Source organism: Ursus maritimus, unplaced genomic scaffold (genome assembly GCF_017311325.1).
Source record: "Ursus maritimus isolate PB19 unplaced genomic scaffold, ASM1731132v1 scaffold_5, whole genome shotgun sequence".
Classification (NCBI taxonomy): Eukaryota; Metazoa; Chordata; class Mammalia; order Carnivora; family Ursidae; genus Ursus; species Ursus maritimus.
Window position 1 is genome coordinate 88,752,077 of NW_024426663.1, and position 18,373 is coordinate 88,770,449.

The window sequence follows — 18,373 nt, forward strand, 5'->3', positions numbered from 1 at the left end:
GCTCCCAGCCAGGCGGGCTGAGTCAGCGGTGAGCCACTGGAATAGGACGCCTGTCCCTCACGCCTGGCTCCCCGACCTGGCCCGACTCCCTCTGTGCAGCTCTTGCTGGTGCAGGATCCACATCCCTCAGGCTGCAGGGGCCTACCTTTGTACCAGCTGATGATGGGCTTGGGTGTGCCCGTCACACGGCAGGCCAGCTTCACGGTCTCACCCAGCTCTGCTGTGCAGTCTGCCAGCTCGTCTTCGAAATCTGGGGGGTCTGAGCGCACACACACACACACACACACACACAAGCTCTGACCTCTTGGTGGATGGGACAGCGGTGCCCTCATGTCCCTGGTCCAACCCTGGCACAGTCAGAAGCTCCAGGGTCCAAGGGTGTGATTGTTATGGACACTGCCCCTTGCGACCTTCTGTCCAGGTGGCCCTTCACGTCCCTAACACAGTCTGGGCACCTGTCCCGTGCTGGGGAGCCCCTGTGTGCACCCTGAGGCTCCCCTGCACTGAGGTCGGGGTCAGCCCTACACCCCAGCTCAGGCTCCTGAGATGGACCCAGGAGCGGGGCAGGGGTCTGAGGCTCGGGGGCCAGAGAGGCTCCGGTGCTGAGTGCGGCCTCCCTGCCCACCCCGGCGGGAGGACTCACGCCACACGGGCAGGGCCAGGCGCTGCTGGATGCCGCAGATCTCCTTCACCCACGAGTTCTTGGTGATGACCGTGCGGGCCTGCAGCAGGTACTTGCGCACCGAGTCCTCCCGCTCGTGCCAGACCTCGAAGGCTCGGTCGTCCCCCTCTACCTGGTCGTTCAGGTCGATGCTGCTCAGCTGTGGGGGACGGGGAATGCAGACTGACTGTCTGGACGCATACCTCTGCCCGTCCCCGCCCTGGCGCTCCGCCGGCGCCCACGCACCTTCATCATGTTCCGGAAGACATAGCTGAAGGTGTCGGTGCGGGAATCCCTCTTGGGCTTGCAGACCACCAGGTGGTGGCGGAACAGGAAGACATGGCGGTGGTGGCCCTTCCAGGGCATCCGCGCGCCCGGAGCCCCCTCCCACACGATGAAGTGGCCCTGCGGGAGCAGAAGCGCGCAGTCAGCCCGCAGCCCGGAGCCCAGCCCCCCCGCGGGCGGTCCTGGCCAGGCCGTTGGCCGCGCCCCGCCTCCCGCCGGCCGCCTCCCGGACCTGGCGGATGGGCTCGCCCAGGGCCTCCAGGGTGCCGGGGTAGTTCTCCATGAGGGACACGTGCAGCTGGTTCTCGGCGCGCTGCGGCAGGGCTGACACCACCGCGTAGGCCTGCTCCAGCAGTGCGCAGTTCTGCCCGTTCCTCGCCTTGTTGCGGATCAGCTCCTGGGGGACACAGCGTCAGGCCAAGGCCCCAGCGCCGGCGACGAGGCCGGGGAGGGCGCCCAGCGGCGCAACCCCTACCTTGAGCAGGGCCTGGTACTGCTGGACCCGCTCCACTGGCTGCTCCAGGAAGTGCTGCAGGGGCGGTGGGGGCGGCTGTGACGGTTCTGCGGCTGACAGCACCTCCTCTGTATACTTCTGTGGGAGACGCGGGCGGGGTGGGAGACGTGGGCGGGGTGGGGCACACGCCAGTGTCAAAAGAGGCAGAGAGCTGGGGCCTGGGGCACCGGGGTGCGCACACGTGTGGATACACACGCACACCCATGCGCACGCACGGCCCCTCCTCCCAGCCACCCGCACCCCTGCCCCACTGCGCGCACGCACACACTACCCCCCCTCTTCCCCAGCCAGCCGCACCCCTGCCCCACGGCGTCACCATCTGAAGGTGAGCACGGAGCTCCGGGGGCTCTGCTTTTCTCAGTAATCTGTGGGGCCCGGGCTGGGGGGCACCTTGTAGAACTCCTGCACAGCTGTGCCGACCACCGCTGACTCGGCCTGCACGCGGCCCACCAGGAACTCCAGGTACTTCTCAAAGGCCGCCTGGTTCTTGATGAAGCACATGGCCACATCGTCATCTGTGTCGCAGCTCTGCAGCTCCCTCTGGAAGCTGCAGCATAGGGTACGGTGGTCAGGGGGCGGGTGAACACTCAGGTCTGGGAGGAAACAGGCTACCACCCAGGGCTGGGCCGCGTGGCTACTTGGGACTGAGTGCGCTGGGTTGTGGGTGCTGCGGGTGTGGTGGGGGGGGCCATGCGCGTCTGTGTGCATCTTTCTGCAGCTGTGCCTGCGTGCTGGGTGTGCCGCGTACACACGTGCCCACATGGGCAGGAGTGTGCATGTGTGCACACCCGAGGGCCCACCTGCTCACCCACCTGCTGTGGAAGCGGCTGATGTCCTGCACGTTGCGGAAGATGACTGCCTTCTGGCTGGCCACAGCGGTGGGCACGTGGGGGCAGCGGTCCAGGTGCTGGATGTGGTGGCTCTGCAGGAACTGCAGCTTGCCCACAAAGGCCTGCTCGGAGCTCAGCAGCTCCTGGATGATGGAGCTGGGAGGCGATGAGGTGAGGAAAGACCCAAGGGCTAGTGAAGGCGGTGGGCCGTCTCCTCCTCCCCCGTGCAGCCCACCACCCACTGTCAGAACAAGCCTGGCAAAACAGTGGAGGGAGGCACCCCCACATCTAACCCGCCACCGCCACCACAAAGCTGCTCATGCCCCCGCCTGCTGGACCCTCACCTCAGCCTTGTCTTGTATTCATCCTCAGACACGGCCTCCCCCGGGAACTCGGGGGCCTCAGTGGGCCCCCACTCGGGTGATAGCTGGTGAGAAAATGGGGGAGGGTGGCAGGTGGGGCCCTGTGGGAGTCAGGCTCCAGGCCTCGCGGGGCACAACAATCCCATGACCCCAGCCCAGCTGTCTGGTACCTTGAGCCGCTTGTCCAGGTAGGCGGGGGACACCCAGCCTTGCCGCGAGGGGCTGGACTTGGTGGGCTTGGTGCGCACAAGCCAGCGCAGTGGGTGGGCTGAGTCCAGTACCTCCACATACTGGCCCTCCCGCAGCGAGATGGCATCCTGCTCGGCCCCCAGGGGCAGGTAGTCAGCTGTGACCACGTAGATATCGAAGATCTGGGGGCATGGTGCTGAATCAGACCAGAGGGGGGCCAGCCTGACCTACCGAGGCCCCAGCAGCCCCCAAAGACCGCGGAGGGGCGGGGACCTGGGCAGGGGGCCAGCCTGATCTTCCAAAGCCCCAACAGCCCCCAAAGACCCCGGAGGGACGGGGACCTGGGCAGGGGGCCAGCCTGCTCTTCCAGAGCCCGAGCAGCCCCCAAAGACCCCGGAGGGACGGGGACCTGGGCAGGGGGCCAGCCTGATCTTCCAAAGCCCCAACAGCCCCCAAAGACCCCGGAGGGGCGGGGACCTGGGCAGGGGGCCAGCCTGACCTACCGAGGCCCCAACAGCCCCCACAGACCCCGGAGGGGAGGGGACCTAGGCAGGGGGCCAGCCTGATCTTCCAAAGCCCCAACAGCCCCCAAAGACCCCGGAGGGACGGGGACCTGGGCAGGGGGCCAGCCTGATCTTCCAGAGCCCCAACAGCCCCCAAAGACCCCGGAGGGGCGGGGACCTGGGCAGGGGGCCAGCCTGATCTTCCAAAGCCCCAACAGCCCCCAAAGACCCCGGAGGGGCGGGGACCTGGGCAGGGGGCCAGCCTGATCTTCCAGAGCCCCAACAGCCCCCAAAGACCCTGGAGGGGAGGGGACCTGGGCAGGGGGCCAGCCTGATCTTCCAAAGCCCCAACAGCCCCCAAAGACCCCGGAGGAGCAGGGGACCCGGACAGGAGCCAGCCAGGCGTCCGGAGGCTCCAGGGTGCCTAGCATTGGTCCAGAACAGGCTCAACCATGTCTGCTGATGGAAATCCCATCGGGGGTGGCAGTGAGGCTGGCCACCGAGAAGAATGGGCCCCCCCACCCCACCCCCACCAGTGCCCTACTCGCCCCTGCCAGTCAGAGCACCTCGCCTCTGGAGTCCCCATCCTCCGACTCTGAGGACGACTCCTGGACACTGGAGGAGGGGCGGGAACGGCCATGCCAGGGGGATGCGGATGGCGTCTTGGATTCCTCATCGCTGTCAACTCCGGGCACCTGCAGCTTGGCTGGGGACACAGGGCACATGATACCCAGGAAGGACCTGCATCCCTGTCCCCTCCCCATGGGTCCCCCATGCATGAACAAGGGAAAGCCCGGTCCTCACGCTGCAGCCAGCAACACCCTCACCCTGTGTGATCTTGGCCGACACGATCTCAGTGATCTGGGATGTGAGCTTCTGCAGGAACTCTTCTGTGCCCACCTCGGCCAGGGACAGGTGGCCACGGGCCTCCACTGCCGTGGGCTCTGCTGGGGGCCAGAACCTAGCTCAGCCGGCCATGTGCCCCACAGATGAGCCCAGGTACACCCTCGGGCCCCGTTCCGGGCTCGGGGGCCAGCAGTGCCGAGGAACACACAGACTTGAGACCATCACTGCAGGAAGCTTTGCAGGGTCAGGTTAAGGGTTCACAAGGGCTGCCTGGGTGAGTGGGGGTCAGCCGAGAAGTGACCCCAAAGGTGGGCAACTGGCATGCAGAGCACATGTCCCTCCCTTCTCAACTTCTGTGCAGACTCACTACTTCCGCTAAAGATGTTACAAATACTCCAAGGTGCAGAGAGGCCCCGTGCACGTGGTGGGAAGCAGACAGAAGGACCCCGCTGGGGACGGGGCAGAATCCAGGACAGATGAGGTCTTGGTGGTGGCATGCCCAGCACCTGCCCCTCCCCCCACTGCCCTCACCCAGCCCTCAGCTGTCACCTGCATCCAGGCTGGGCATCCGCAGCCTGCTTGATGTGAGCTCTGAGCCAAGGACCAGCAGGGCTCAGAATCAGGCCCCGCGGAAGGCGAGCAGGCATTTCTGGGGCCACATAGCCTGGGGCAGCCCCCTCCATGCCTCACCCCTGCACTAGAGGCATGTTGGCCTCCACACTGCGAGGACATGCTCTCAACCAGCCCATACCTTTCCTCTGCCCAGCAAGGTCAGCGAACCCCACAGGCTCTGACATCTGTGCAGAGACGGCTTGGGTCCTAAAAGGAAGCAGTGTCCTGAGACAATGCCTCAGCCGAAGCCCTCATGTTACAATGGGGACACTGAGGCACGGAGAGGGACAGGAGCTGGCCCGAGCCACAGAGCCCTCGTGGGGCAGGGCTAGGCTGCAGTCTGGATGGGGTTCCCTCCCCCGCAGCAGCACTGTCCCCCTCCAGGGCCAGTGCTGCTGCTGGCCTGCTCCCCTGCACTCACCCCTGCAGGAAGGTGGAGATGAGGGCCTCCTTCACCCCAGCATGCTCTTCCGCCACCCCCGCCTCCTTGGGCACTGTCAGGAGAACAGGGTGAGTCACCGGAATGACGGCCCACAGCCTTGAGCCAATTCTAGCTGGGACCTGGTCCAGGATGTCCAGGCCCCCCAGGGGACTTTGACCCTGGTCCACGGGAGCCCCCAGACGGAGTGGGGCCCAGGAAGGAAACACTCAGGGTGGTAGGAGGCCTCTAGGAAGGTCTCAGCCAGATGAGCAGAGCCTACAGGACAGGGGATGGGAGCTGGCCCAAGGGCTCTGTGTTTGGGGTCTCCCTGCCTCCAGGTGGGGGGTGTGGTCAGCCACCCACACTGACTCACAGCCAGAGATGTGCAGGCTGGCGGAGCAGAGGGCCTGGCCAGCAGCGTTGGTGGCGATGCAGGTGTAGGTGCCCTGATGCTGTCTGCCCACGTCCAGCAGGACCAGACTGTGCTGCTGTGCAGAGCTGGCCACCGTGTAGCCCGGCGTGTCACGGCCAATCCACAGGACGCCCCGCTCAGCCTCCTCCCGCAGCCAGTGCACGGCTGGGGCCGGGCAGCCTGTGGGACAGTCGAGGGTCCATGGGGAAGGGGGCTCCAGGAGCTGGCGGTTGCCTCTGAGCTCCCTGGGGGGCTTTGAGTGGAGGCAGAGAGGGCCCTGCCTGCTCTGAGCCTCCCTGAGTAGGGGTCCTTGGGGGGGGAGCAGGGAGGTAGGAGAGCCTTACCTTCCACCTTCACTGAGAAGGTGATGCTGGAGCCTTTTTTCACCTTCTTGGAGGTGAATCTTTCCAAGAATCGGGGGGGCACCAGCTGTTCATATGCATCTGGAGAAACAGCAGACACTGGTGATGAACGAATGTCGAGCCCCTGCTCCCTGTTGGGGCACCAAGGCCTCCAGGGGCACCTGCTGCAGCCGCAGCCTCCAGGGGCACCTGCTGCAGCCGCAGCCTCCAGGTCCTGGCCTCAGCGGGCCTGGAGGCTGGGTGTCCACAGCCTGCACCCAACCGTCCTCTGCCTGCAACGTGGTGTCCCTCACGCACTTGGCTGAGTCACCCACCCACCCTCTGCCCATCCGAGCTGGCTCACCTGATGCCGACTTCTCTTCAGGATCTTTGGGGCCTGAAAGAGGCAAGAAATGGAAATCAGGCCTGTAGCGCCAAGGGGCCTGTCTCCCCAGGACCGTGCACTTGCTAGGGCTCAGGGTCTGTGAGGGGGCCCCACCCACTCGTAGCCCCACCTTCCCGGAGACTCAGACCATACAGGGAGCTCGCGCTGAGGCTGAATGGACCCAGTGTGATGCACCCCCACCCCACTGCCCCAGGAGTGTGGGGGTCGCTCTGCAGCCTATGCAAGGTCACACTGAAGGTCAGAGGGAAGGCTGGGCAGCGCTGGGTCCTTCAGCCACCGCCAGCTCAGATGTGACATGGAAGCGCCTTGAGGTGCCCAGAACTTTGCAAACAATGAAGTTCAGACCTCTCCTCCCACAGTAACCACTGGCCTCTTCCTCTGCACAGTCTGCCGGTGCTCACATGCCTGCCTGGGTCTGTTTCACGGACCCCGTGCCCCCACCCCCCAGGGCACGTGTGCGGAGGCATGGTGTGTGGCGGACGGCAGCCCAGGTGCGGAAGCTCGGTCCGAGCACACACCCCTGACCAGCAGCCGAGCAGTCGAGTAGGCGGCACCCACGGCGTTGCTGACATAGGCCGAGTACTGGCCGGCGTCCTCACTGGTGACCGACACAACCTCCAGGGTGTGAAGCGTCTTCCTGTCAGCCATGCGGATGTGCTCAGAAGCTGTCAGGGGCTGCCCATCTTTGAACCAGTACAGCCGGGGTGTCGGGTAGCCTGGGGCCACAGGGCAGTGATCAGCACGGAGCCTCCACCCTGTGGGCACCAGGGACGGCCCCACCTCCACCCAGCTGCTGTCTCTCTTCCTCACCTTTCACCTTGAGCTGGAACTTGGCCAGGCGTGTGCCGGGGGCCACCTGGAGGTCTTTGAGTTCCTCCACCACCTGGGGCAGCTGCCCCTCTTCTGAGGTCGATTCTGTGCCCTCTTGCTCCCGGCTGGTGGAGAGAACAGAGAAGGGGCAGTGAGTGGACCAGCGAGGGGTCCAGCCCCTGGGGGGGGGGGTTGGTCAAGAGCAGTGAGGTGGACCGGTGAGGGCCCCTGTGTGCTGGATAGACACTGCGGGCCTGGTGGAGAGCCCAGAGACAGATTCTGTCAGTCCCAGCCAGCACTGCCGCCCGCCTGTGCACGGCCCTCTACCTGGACAGGTAGCCCTGGGCGCTGAAGTAGGAGGAGGTCTCCGTGGCATCGGCCGCAGTTTCATAGTCCGTGCTGGTCACTGGGAAAGGAAGAGTGGCTGCCGTGAGGCTTGCGCCCCACCTTCCTGGTATGGCCCCACCTCAGGGGCCAGCCACCCGGCTCTCACTGCAAGGCCATCCCTGGGAGCTACGCACATGCCTGGGGCAGAAGCCACAGGGGACCTGGCTGTCCGCTGGCCCTCCACGCCCCAGGCTGTCACCTAGCCCATGCTTCCAGGCCTGGAGGTAAGTGTGACCTCAACCAATGGTCAACCATGGTGATTCTGGGCCTCACGATGGGGCTGCGTTGCCCAGTTTTACCCGCTAGGGGACATGGGGGTGACGCACGCCTCAGAACCAGCAGCTGGGGGCTTCCACGTCCAGGCACGAAGGACAAACAGGGACTGGATTTACCCTCTGCCGTGGGCAGGATGTTCGTGTCCCACCCAAATTCATCTGTGGAAATCCCAACCCCAACGTGCAGGTGTCAGGAGCGGGGCCTTTGGGAGGTAATCAGGGTTAGAGGAGTTCCTGGTAGGGGAGCCCCCACGATGGGAGCAGTGTCCTGACACGGAGCGACCCCACGCAAGGACACCGCAGCTCGGAGGGGGGCCTCCCTGGAACCCAACCAGCGGGCGCCCTGAGCTCAGCCGCAAGCCTCCAGTGCAGCCTCCAGAACCCGGAGCGGCAGCTGTGCAGGAACTACAATGGTTGTGATAGTGTGATTTAGAAGAAGAAATGTGCTCCTGGCACAGAGCTCCAAAGCCCTTGGAGTTTCCTGTGCGGAGAGCCATAAGGTGTCTTTTGTTATATAATGAGGTGACTTTGGAAAGCCCCTCAGGATGGGGGCTGGTGGCCAGGGGGCCCAACCGTGGTACCAGAGGGTTGGAAGTTTCAGTCCCACCCCCTGGCCCCGGGGGAGGGGAGAGGGAATCAATTACCAATCACCAATCGTCAATGAGTGAATCAATCATGCCCACATAATGAAGCCCCCTTAAAAACCCACAAGGACGGGCTGGGAGAGCTTCTGGGCTGGTGGCCACGTAGACGTGGGGAGAGGGACGTGCGTCCATGCCCCTCCCCCAGTGTCTTGTCCTGTGCGTCTCTTCCCATCTGGCTACTTCTGAGTTCCATCTTTTTATAATAAACTGGTCATGTAGTAAGGAGAATGCTTCTCTGAGCTCTGTGAGCCGCTCCAGCAAGTTAATGGAACCCGAAGAGGGCCGTGGGAGTCTCGGATCTGTAACTGGTGGGTCAGAGCACGGGTGAGCCCTGGGCTTGCGACTGGCATCTGCAGGGAGGTGGTCTGTGGGCCTGAGCCCTGAACCTGATGCTGACTCCGTGGACAGGGTCAGAGCTGAGTTAATTGTAGAACCCCTGGCTGGTGTCAGAGAATTTCTTATTGCTCCCTTACAGATAGGAAACAATGATGAGCCCTGTGATTGCCCCAGGTTCCTGCCTGGAGTTTCCAGGTCCAGGAGGGGAAACTGAGGCAGAGCCAGGTAGACCCTTAGTCGAGGTGCTGGCGTCCTGGGAGACGAGGGCTGCTGGAGTCCACAGGACAGAAGCCAGCGAAGAGAGAGGGCAGAGCACTGACTAGCATGTGCACGTAGGGGTCGAGCCATCCGAGGGGGACATCGAAACAGTGCAGAGGGTGCTGTGTTTGCAGCCGGACTGGGAACTTCCCCAATCCATGGCATCAGGTCCTCAGGAAGGCCTTCCCCTCAGCAGTGGGAGAGGATCAGCCCTGGACTGAGCTCTGCCTGCTCCCCACCTAAGAGGAAGATCTCAAGAAGTGTTCAGCCCCCATGGGGGCAGGCATCCAGTCAAGGACCGCCAGACATGCACGGAGGCAGAAAAACACCACCCAGTGGGTCAAAACCAAGCTAGGACGGACGCACATGGAACTGGCAGAGAGGGACATCAAGGTAGGTATTAGAACTGTATCAACAGAGACACAGAGCACGTGAGAAGAGACGCCAGTAGCACTTGTAGAGACAACACACTGGTGGGACTGACAGCAGGTTAGCGATTCCAGAAGGACAGCGAAGTAAGAGGGCAGCGCTGCAAACAATGCAAAATGGAATGCAGACGCAAGAACTGCAAGTGGCGAGTGTGAGCGCGGGGTTGTGCCCTGGACGTGGCTTCACGGGCCTGGGACTACTGTCCCCAGATGAGGCGGAGAAGGAAAGACACGTGAGGGAATAACAGCCGAAAACACTTGCTAACTTGATAAAAACTAGACGCCCCAAATCCTGAGAAGCTCGGGGAACGGCAAGCACGCAGGAACATAAAGAACAGTGCACCCAGAACAGCACCCAGCAAGAAGAAGGAAATCCTAAAAAATACCCAGAGACCGTTTTTGAGGAAATTGACACTGAGCCTCAAAGTCACATAAAAACACACGGGACCCAGAAGCTCAGAACAACCTAACAAGAGTGAAGTTGGAGGGGCGCCTGGGTGGCACAGTGGTTAAGCCTCTGCCTTCGGCTCAGGGCGTGATCCTAGCGTTCTGGGATCGAGCCCCACATCAGGTTCCTCTGCTGTGAGCCTGCTTCTTCCTCTCTCACTCCCCCTGCTTGTGTTCCCTCTTCCGCTGCCTGTCTCTATCTCTGTCAAATAAATAAATAAAATCTTTATTAAAAAAAAAAAAAGAGTGAAGTTGGAGGACTGCCGTGTCTAGATTCCAAAAGGGGGTACAAAGCTATACTCATCGAGACAGATTGGTGTCGGCAGCGCGACAGACGTACGGAGAGACGGGACAGAGTCAGGGGCCCAGAAATAGATCCACACGTGTCACGGAAATCCGTTTATGACAAGAGTTCTACGACAATTTTATGGAGGCAAATAGTTCTTTCTGTGAACGGTGCAGGAACAACTGCATTTCCACAACACAAGAATGAATGTGGGCCCTTACTTCACACCGTACACCAAAACTAAACCTACACGTAAGAGCTGGAACTCTAAGACTCTTGGAAGAAAACAGGGTTGTAAGTCTTCGTGAGGTCAGATTAGGCCATGGTCTTGTAGACAAGCAACCAAAGGAGAAATACTGGACTTCATCATCATTAAAAATTCTTGTGCATCCAAGAACACCATCAAGAAGGCAAAAGGAAAATCCTCAGAATGGAAAAATATTCAAAAATCATTTATCTGATAAGGGTATATATAAAGAACTCTGACAACTCAAAATCAAAACCCAACTTGAAAATGGCATGACATCTGAGTAGAGATTTCTCCAAAGACCATACACAAACACCCAACGAGCACATGAAAGACACCAGCACTGTCAGCGAGCAGGGAATGCGGGTCGAAACCACAGTGCTCAGGGCAGCCGCTGCGGAACAGACGAACGGTGACAGGTGCTGTGGGGGTGGGGGCCTGGGACCCCCACTGCGGGGGCCATGTACAATGGAGCTTGCCAGTTCCTGCACAAGGTAGCCACAGAATTACTGTATGACCAAGCAAGTCCACTCCTGCCTGTGTTCCCAACAGAGCTCAACACACAGGCCCCCAAACGCTGAAACTTGTACACAGATGGGCACAGCAGCGTTACCGATAAGAGCCAAGACCACCAACGTGTTTCATTGGAAACACCAGCCGATGAGTGGTAAATAGTCCGTATACACGGACTGACTTTCAACTTGAAAAACGGACGAAGTTTACAATGTGGATGGACCTCCGGAACACGCTCAGTGGCAGGAACCGGACACAAGACACCACGTAGCGTAGGCTCCCACTCACATGAAGTGCCAAGAACAGGCAAGCCTACAGACACAGAAAGTAGCTCAGTGGTCTCCAGAGCTAGGGAAGGCGGGGGGGGGCGACGGCTAACCCACACGGGGTTTCTTTCTGGGATCCCAGAAATGTCCTGGCACCCGATGGCAGTGAAGCTGGCATGACATGGGAACATACTAACGTCCACTGAGCTGCACGTTCTTAAACATACATTTTATGGCATGCAAATATCTGAACACCGTAATACCAAGAGAAAAGGCAACTTTTGCACAGAGAAACAAAGATACGGATGACATTCTATTTCTCAGTGGAACCCATCCAAGCTACTAGACAGCCGAGCAGCACCTTTTAAGGTATGAAAAGAAAAAAAAAATTGTCCTAGTAAAAATACCTTTCAGAACCACAAGAGAAATACAACTCTTTTCTCAGACATACAAAAACGGAAAGAATTCTAGCATTCCCGGACTACAGAAAAAGTGTTGAAAGATGTCCTTCAGGCAGAAAGACAGAGCTAACGGGAAATCTAGACCTGCAGCGCTGGATGAAGTGGCTCCTCCTTTGGTAAATGTATACAATTTCGTGTCGTTCACGGTAACTGACTTGCGAACGGCTCTGCAGATGCCACTGGCCGCGACTGTTGCCCCTGCATCTTGCGCATGTTGGCTCAGCGACCTCTCTCGCGGCTGGCCTCCTGCAAATCCGTTAGAGAGAACAGTCCTTCCCAGGCCCACCTACGCTTCAGTCTCCAGCTATGACACAGCCACCCACTTTTCCGGAGACCATGTCCCACGTTACGTTCCTGCCAGCGACGCGTGAGTGACCGCGTGTCTGCACCCTCGCCGGCACTGCGTGCAATCTTTAGTCACTGGGCTACCCCTGCCGAATGCACAGTGACACCTCGCTGGGGTTTCAGTAGCACTTGACGTCCTCCATGCGCGTCTCTGCCTTTGGCGAGTCCTCTCCTGTGAAGTTCTTTACTACATATGTGGTTTGCACATGCCTTCTCCCACCCCATAGTCCCTCCACACGGGGTCTTTCTCAGAGCAGAAGTTCGTGACTTTTACCAATTTTCCCTTTTATGGGTGTTGCTTTCGTTGTCAAATCTGAGAAGTCTTTTCCCCACCATAGCTCCTAAAGATTTCTTCCTTTCTTTTTTCTGAAAGTTTCATACTTTTGTATTTTCCATTTACGTATGTAATCCATGTTGAGCTCATGTTTTGGTATGAGGCCAAGGGCTAACTTTTGCCTACAAAATTCCAATTACTCCAGCACTACCTGAGACTCTACCCTTGAGTCTGAAATTCTACCCTTTCTCCACTTAAATGCTCTCGCATTTTCTCAAAAATCATGGATGTACTCATGCTGAGGCCCACCAGGAGTCACTGCATTAGAATAAAACACACCTCCGATCCTCTTATCACTCAGGGCAACTTCCAGGGACTTAGGAACTGTGTGCTTGGAACCAGGGACGACCAAATCCTTATTTCTTATTGTATCACAGCTAACCACCACCCATGCCCAGGGTATCTGTGAACTTTCCGGGGCCCTCCCCGGCCTAGACACTTCCCAAGGAGATAAGACCCCCACCCCCAGCCCGGCCCCAAGACACTGAGGTTCCTAGTCCTCCCTGACCTGAAACCAGCATTCTCAGGGCCCTCCTGCAACCCAGCACCGCCCCCTCCCAGCTCTGGCTCTGGGGCCATCAAACCCGCAGCACCACACTCACGGTCCACACGGAGCTCGGCCTTGGTGGACGACACACCCACGCTGTTCTCAGCCATGCAGCGGTAGACGCCCATGTCTGCGGGCACCACGGCCGTGATGATGAGCTGGTGGCCACCCTGCTGGTCCTCACTGATCATGTAGTGGTCGTCCTCCTCCAGCAGCCTGCCGTCCTTGAACCAGCACACGGTGGGCACGGGCTGGCCTGTCACCACACAGTCGAAGCTTACGGGATACCCGTCCTGAACCTCCTGATTCTGCAGCTCAGTCAGGAACACCGGGGCTGGCAGGGACAGGCAGGGTATGCGGTGAGTGGGCCCCAGGCTTCTCCCCCAGCCACTCCAGCTGCCAGCGGCTCAACGCGCATCATCTGCACCCATTCAGGTGGGGGCGCTCGCAGGCTCCTGGGCTAAACACAGTTCTGTCTCTGCCAGCTTCGCCCCACTTTCTAGGAGAATCCTTTCCCTGCCAGCCTAGGTCTCAAGCCACTGAGAGGCCAGAGGTTTAGTGGACAAGAAACAGGGAGGAGGGGGAGGTAAGGGAAGACAAATGCTGTGTGGGCTGAGGGTCAAGGGGTTGCAAGCAGGAGAACGGCCCAAAATTGCACAGGGAAGGTTTGGAGGTGTGATGCCGTGGCTTATTAGTTATACCCCCTTATTGTTCCTAGGGAGACGCAGTGGCTTTAAAATTAATTTTAGTTGCTGGAGCAAGACGATGGGGGCCGTGGAACCCCAGCTTCTATAGCGACTGTATCCCAGACCCGCACGGAACAAACAACACAAACTCTGCAAAGTCAGTATTGCCAGGGCCACTTCACAGAGGGGACACTGACGCCCAGAGGCTAGCTCACGACCGGCAGAGCTGGGACTGATGCTGAGCTCTGTCGACCCCAAATCCGGGGCTCTTCCAGCTCTGTGGCCGCACGTGCAGTGGCCAGAGGCTGGAACCCGGCCAGCTCCAAGTCTCAGCGGACGCAGGTCCCCTGGGCTGGCCCGGCTCGACTCCTCCTCCTTCCCCGCCCCACCCCGGGCAGCGGGCGGCACCAGACTCACCGGCCTCGGCAGTCAGTGGGCGGGGCACCATCTGCGGAGGTGCGGCAGGGGTGGCGGCTGCCTTGCTGATGCGCATCTCCACCCCCCGGGGCCCCTGCTCCGACAGGCTGATGTCCACCCCGATGCCCATGGTGCCAAACATCTCCCGGAAGCAGGCGGCTGCACGGTGGGACTCGGCAAGCGACTCGAAGCGGATGTAGACGAACTGCTCGTCTTCGTGGTACGTCTGCCAGTCCCCGGGCTCCTCGGACGCCCCCGTGCCCTCGTCTGCACTGAGGAAGATCTCTTCGTCAGAAACCTCCGCCGGGCTCTTGGTGCGGAAGAGGCGGTGCAGCCTCCGGGCCGCCCGGCGGAAGGCGTCATCCAGCTCGCCCCCCGAGGAGCTCTCCGCCTCGCTCTCAGTCCCGCTGACCACCACGCAAGCGCTGTGGGCCACGTGGCCGAACTTGCTGCTCGCCTGACAGGTGTAGAGGCCGGCGTCGGCCCGGCCCAGGCCCGTGACCAGCAGGGAGCAGGTGCCGTCCCCAAGCTGGTCGATGTGGTGGTGACGACCGTCCATCAGCTCCACGCCATCCTTCAGCCAGCGAGCACGCACATCCGCCTTGCTGGACACCACACACTCCAGACGCAGGACATCCCCCACCTGCGCCTCGGTGTCCCCGAACGTGCGGGAGAACACAGGCCCCTCCTGCTGCTTCATCTCCTTGCGGACTTTGTAGCCCTTGAAGGCGGCCTGGATCTTCACGGCTGCCTTGTCCATGGACGGGTCACTCGGGTCTCCTGGTGCGGGCTGAACGGCAGCTGGCTGCTCCTGATGCTTTTGTGGCTTCCCAGGTGGGACCGTGGGGACCCCAACCTGTGCACACAGGGAAGGTAGGGACACTGAGGCCCGCGACGGCGAAAGGACGGTGCAGGGACAGCTGGGGCAGGGCTGGAAGCAAAGCCCAGGTCTCCCGCCCCAGCTCCATGTGTCAGTACATCACACCACTCTGCTGCCTGCCTGCATGCAACGGCTTAACGTTCGCGTGCTGATTGCTGCTACTGCCGCCAAGAGGCCGGCCCGCCCTCCCTGAAATCACCTGAAGCGGTCACCCAGACAGAGACAGACAGACCCAGTTCTTAACAGCCAGGTGGATGGTGCATGGGTGCATGGGTGGTGGGTGGGTGAGTGGTGGATATTGGGTGGTGAATGAGTGAATGAGTGAGTGAATGATGCACGGATGGACGACAGATGACACAAGGATGGGTGGGTGGTGGTGGATGATGTGTGGACGGAGAATGAACGGCAGATGGACAGCGAGTGGATGGGCGGCTGTATCAATGGGTAGCAAATGGACAGATGATGGGGCGATGAGTGGGTGGACAGTGGACAGGTGGTGAAGAGCTGAGACATCCAGGCCGCTCCTTGCAGGCCACACTGGACACTCACCTTGCTGACCAGTGGTGAGGTGCTGGGCCTCCCAGCTTTCTTGAGGTAGGTCACCAGGGAAGGAGTGCCTGCCCGGGACTCGTCGTCGGAGCTGGTGTGCGAGAGGTCAGCCTCACCGGTGCGTGCCAGCTCATCCGCTGTGGAGTAGTCCTCAGAGAGATCGGGGGCTGCTTCCTCTGCCTCCTGCCGCAGGCGCTGCAAGCGGCCATCCTCCTCGGGCAGCTCACTGATGGAGTCCAGTGTGGGCTCTCGGCTCATGCGGCGCTTCCGGGCCAGGGCCTCCCACAGCAGGTGCAGGTCACCCTCCTGGGCTGCCTCAGGGGGGAGGCTGGGCTGCGCAGGGGCCTCATCTCCAGATTCTGGGGTCAGCACCACTGAGAAGGACAGGAGACTGGTCAGCAGGGGTGGGGGGTGACGACAAGCCCTAGGCCCCAGGCTGGCCTAGGCTGTGACTGTGGTTCCCCTCAGTAGACCAGAGAGCTCTGAAGGCCCAATCTTTATGAGGTTTTACAGGTTCTGACCTGCCCTGTCGGCCTCAGCTTCCCCTGATGAGGCCAGACCTCAACCTACATTGGGCACGAGCAGAGGAGGAGTGAGTCCAAGGATATGTCCAGAGTCAGTGCAGGGGCAGGGGGGCTCACAGTGTGAGGGCGTTCAGAGCACGGGGGGGAGGGTTCAGAGCACAGAGAGGAGGAGGTCAGAGCACAGAAGAGAGGCAGTCAGGGTGGGCAACTCAGAGCACAGGGAGGAGGGTGTCAGAGTGGGGGGGCTTGGAGTGCAGGGAGGAGGGGATCAGAGTGGGGAGCCTAATAGTGGGAAGGGTTCATAATGTGGGGGGCTCGAGCACAGAGGGGAGAGGGTCAGAACAGGGATGCTCATAGTGGGGGGCTCAGAGCACAGGCGGTGGGGGACCTTACAGTGTGAGGACATGAGTTCGGGGGGCGGTGATTCAGAGTGGCGGCTCATAGGGTGGCAGTGCTCAGAGCACAGAGGGTGGGGTCAGAACACAGAGTGGGGGACTCAGAATGCAGGGGGGAGGGAGGCTCACAGTGAAGGTGGAGGGGGCTCAAAGCATGGGGGTGGGGTGTAGCGCATGGGGAGGAAGCTCAGAGGGCAGGGGCCAGAGGGCTCAAGGGACCAGCAGTGGGTACCAAGGGATGTGTTGGCCAGCGCCCTGCTCGGGTGGCAGTGTGACCCGAGCTGCCAGCCTTAGGAAGCGGAGCCACAGGGCTCTCTGCATCTCCAGGCCTCAGTCTTCTTTGGTGTGAGGCGGGCTCCCCAAGAGGACCCCCTACCTGTCTCTTCAGATGCTGATGAAGAGGAGGGGCTGGCTCACTCCCACACCCCAGGCCTCCCCCCTTAGCTGGGTCCCGAGGACGCACCCTGGAAGGAGGCAGCTGCAGGGGTACTGGGGTCCCCGGTGTGGCGACAGCGGTACTCGCCCTGGTCCTCCGCGGAGAAACCCTGGATGACCAGCGTCTGCCGCTGACCCCGGCAGAGAACCTGGACACGTCCGCTGGGTTGGATGAGCTCCGACCCCTTCAGCCAGACAACCTCGCCCGCCTCTGCCACCTCGCACTCCAGACACACGTCCTCGCCGGCAGCCACCTGCCGGCTCTCGAGAGCGGGGCGTGTGGGAGCAGGGGGCCCGGGAGCAGGCGGCGCAGGCTCGGGCTCCTGGGGCTCTGTGGGGAGCAAGGCCACTTCAGTAAAGGCGTGCCCGGGGCCCTCCAGCCTGGAGAGACCTCGAGCACTCCGGGAGGACCTCACCCTCACCAACCGTGGGAAGTGCAGCGACTCACCGAGCCTCACTGTCTGCGGCAGGTGCACGGGCTCCCCAGCCCCCGCCGGGCCCACAGCCGACACGCGGAAGCGGTACGTCTCCCCGGGGGCCAGGCCATCCACTACGCACTCGGGCCCGGGCACCAGTTCGTGGCACAGCCGCCACTCGCCCCTGGCGGCCGCCTTCATCTCCACCCGATAGCCGCAGAGACCGCCGCCACCGTCGCTTGCAGGCGCCACCCACGACAGCGTCACAGAGCGGCCGCTTCGCGCCACCACCTCGGCGTCCTCTGGAGGGTCCGGGAGGCCTGCAGGGAGGGGGCCTGGTCAGTGGAAGCTCCCTGTGGGCGCGCGGGTGCCCAGCCTGCCTGCTTGGGATCTGATCCTGCAGTGAGGAGTGGGCGTCGGGCAGTCCGTCCCCAAGGCGGGTGAGCCACTGTGCTCCGCCGCCCAGACCGTCTGAGCGAGCAAAGGACGCGGGGCTTGAGAACCAGGCAGACTGTGTGCCCTGAGCCCCCCAGGAAGGGGGCCACGGAGAAGCCCTGGCAGCCCCTGCGGCTGGAACAGCAGAGCGCCGCCCCGACCTGCGGCAGAAGTCCCGAGCCACTCACCCAGCACGGTGAGCCGAGCGGAGGCCACGGCGTCGCGGGCGGCGAAGGTGACCTCGCCAGCGTGGTGCGGCTGGGCACCGCGCAGCAGCAAGGCGTGGTGGACGCCATCCGCGGTGACCATCCAGTCGGGGTCGTCCGGCTGCACGGCGGCCCCGTTGATGTACCAGGTGGCCTCGCCCACCGGCACCGCCTCGCTGAGAGTGCAGCTAAAGCGGGCCTGCCCACCGGCTCGCACCACTGCGTCCTGCGGGGGCTCCAGGACGTCCAGGCGCCAGCCTGTGGGCGGGGTGGGGGGTGGAGGGGGGTTGCGGTGAGCGCGCGGGCGCAGGGGAGGCCTGGAGGCACGGTTGGGAAACTCCTGTGCCACCAGGTCCCTCCAGCCCCGCCCCCTCCCCCTGGCGGAGGAGGAGGCCCAGCCTCGGGCATGAGGGGGGGTCTCAAAGACCAGCGCCGCTCTCCACAGCCCGCAGACCCCAGCCCTG

The 18,373-nt window shown here is 61.8% G+C and overlaps 1 protein-coding gene across 1 annotated transcript in view; it reads right to left on the minus strand.

Annotated features, from left to right (window-relative positions):
• The window catches only part of LOC103678868 (obscurin), a 160,679-nt gene that overhangs the window by 12,523 nt on the left and 129,783 nt on the right, over positions 1-18,373 (minus strand). The window contains 25 exon segments of the mRNA XM_040622746.1: positions 146-259; positions 644-821; positions 908-1,066; positions 1,179-1,343; positions 1,422-1,538; positions 1,851-2,007; positions 2,273-2,446; positions 2,635-2,717; positions 2,823-3,023; positions 3,911-4,050; positions 4,172-4,291; positions 4,942-5,027; positions 5,224-5,296; positions 5,597-5,815; positions 5,980-6,078; positions 6,341-6,373; positions 6,901-7,098; positions 7,193-7,317; positions 7,520-7,598; positions 13,022-13,300; positions 14,070-14,925; positions 15,499-15,872; positions 16,881-17,166; positions 17,275-17,588; positions 17,892-18,167. Of these exon segments, the coding sequence (XP_040478680.1) occupies positions 146-259; positions 644-821; positions 908-1,066; positions 1,179-1,343; positions 1,422-1,538; positions 1,851-2,007; positions 2,273-2,446; positions 2,635-2,717; positions 2,823-3,023; positions 3,911-4,050; positions 4,172-4,291; positions 4,942-5,027; positions 5,224-5,296; positions 5,597-5,815; positions 5,980-6,078; positions 6,341-6,373; positions 6,901-7,098; positions 7,193-7,317; positions 7,520-7,598; positions 13,022-13,300; positions 14,070-14,925; positions 15,499-15,872; positions 16,881-17,166; positions 17,275-17,588; positions 17,892-18,167 (4,905 nt within the window).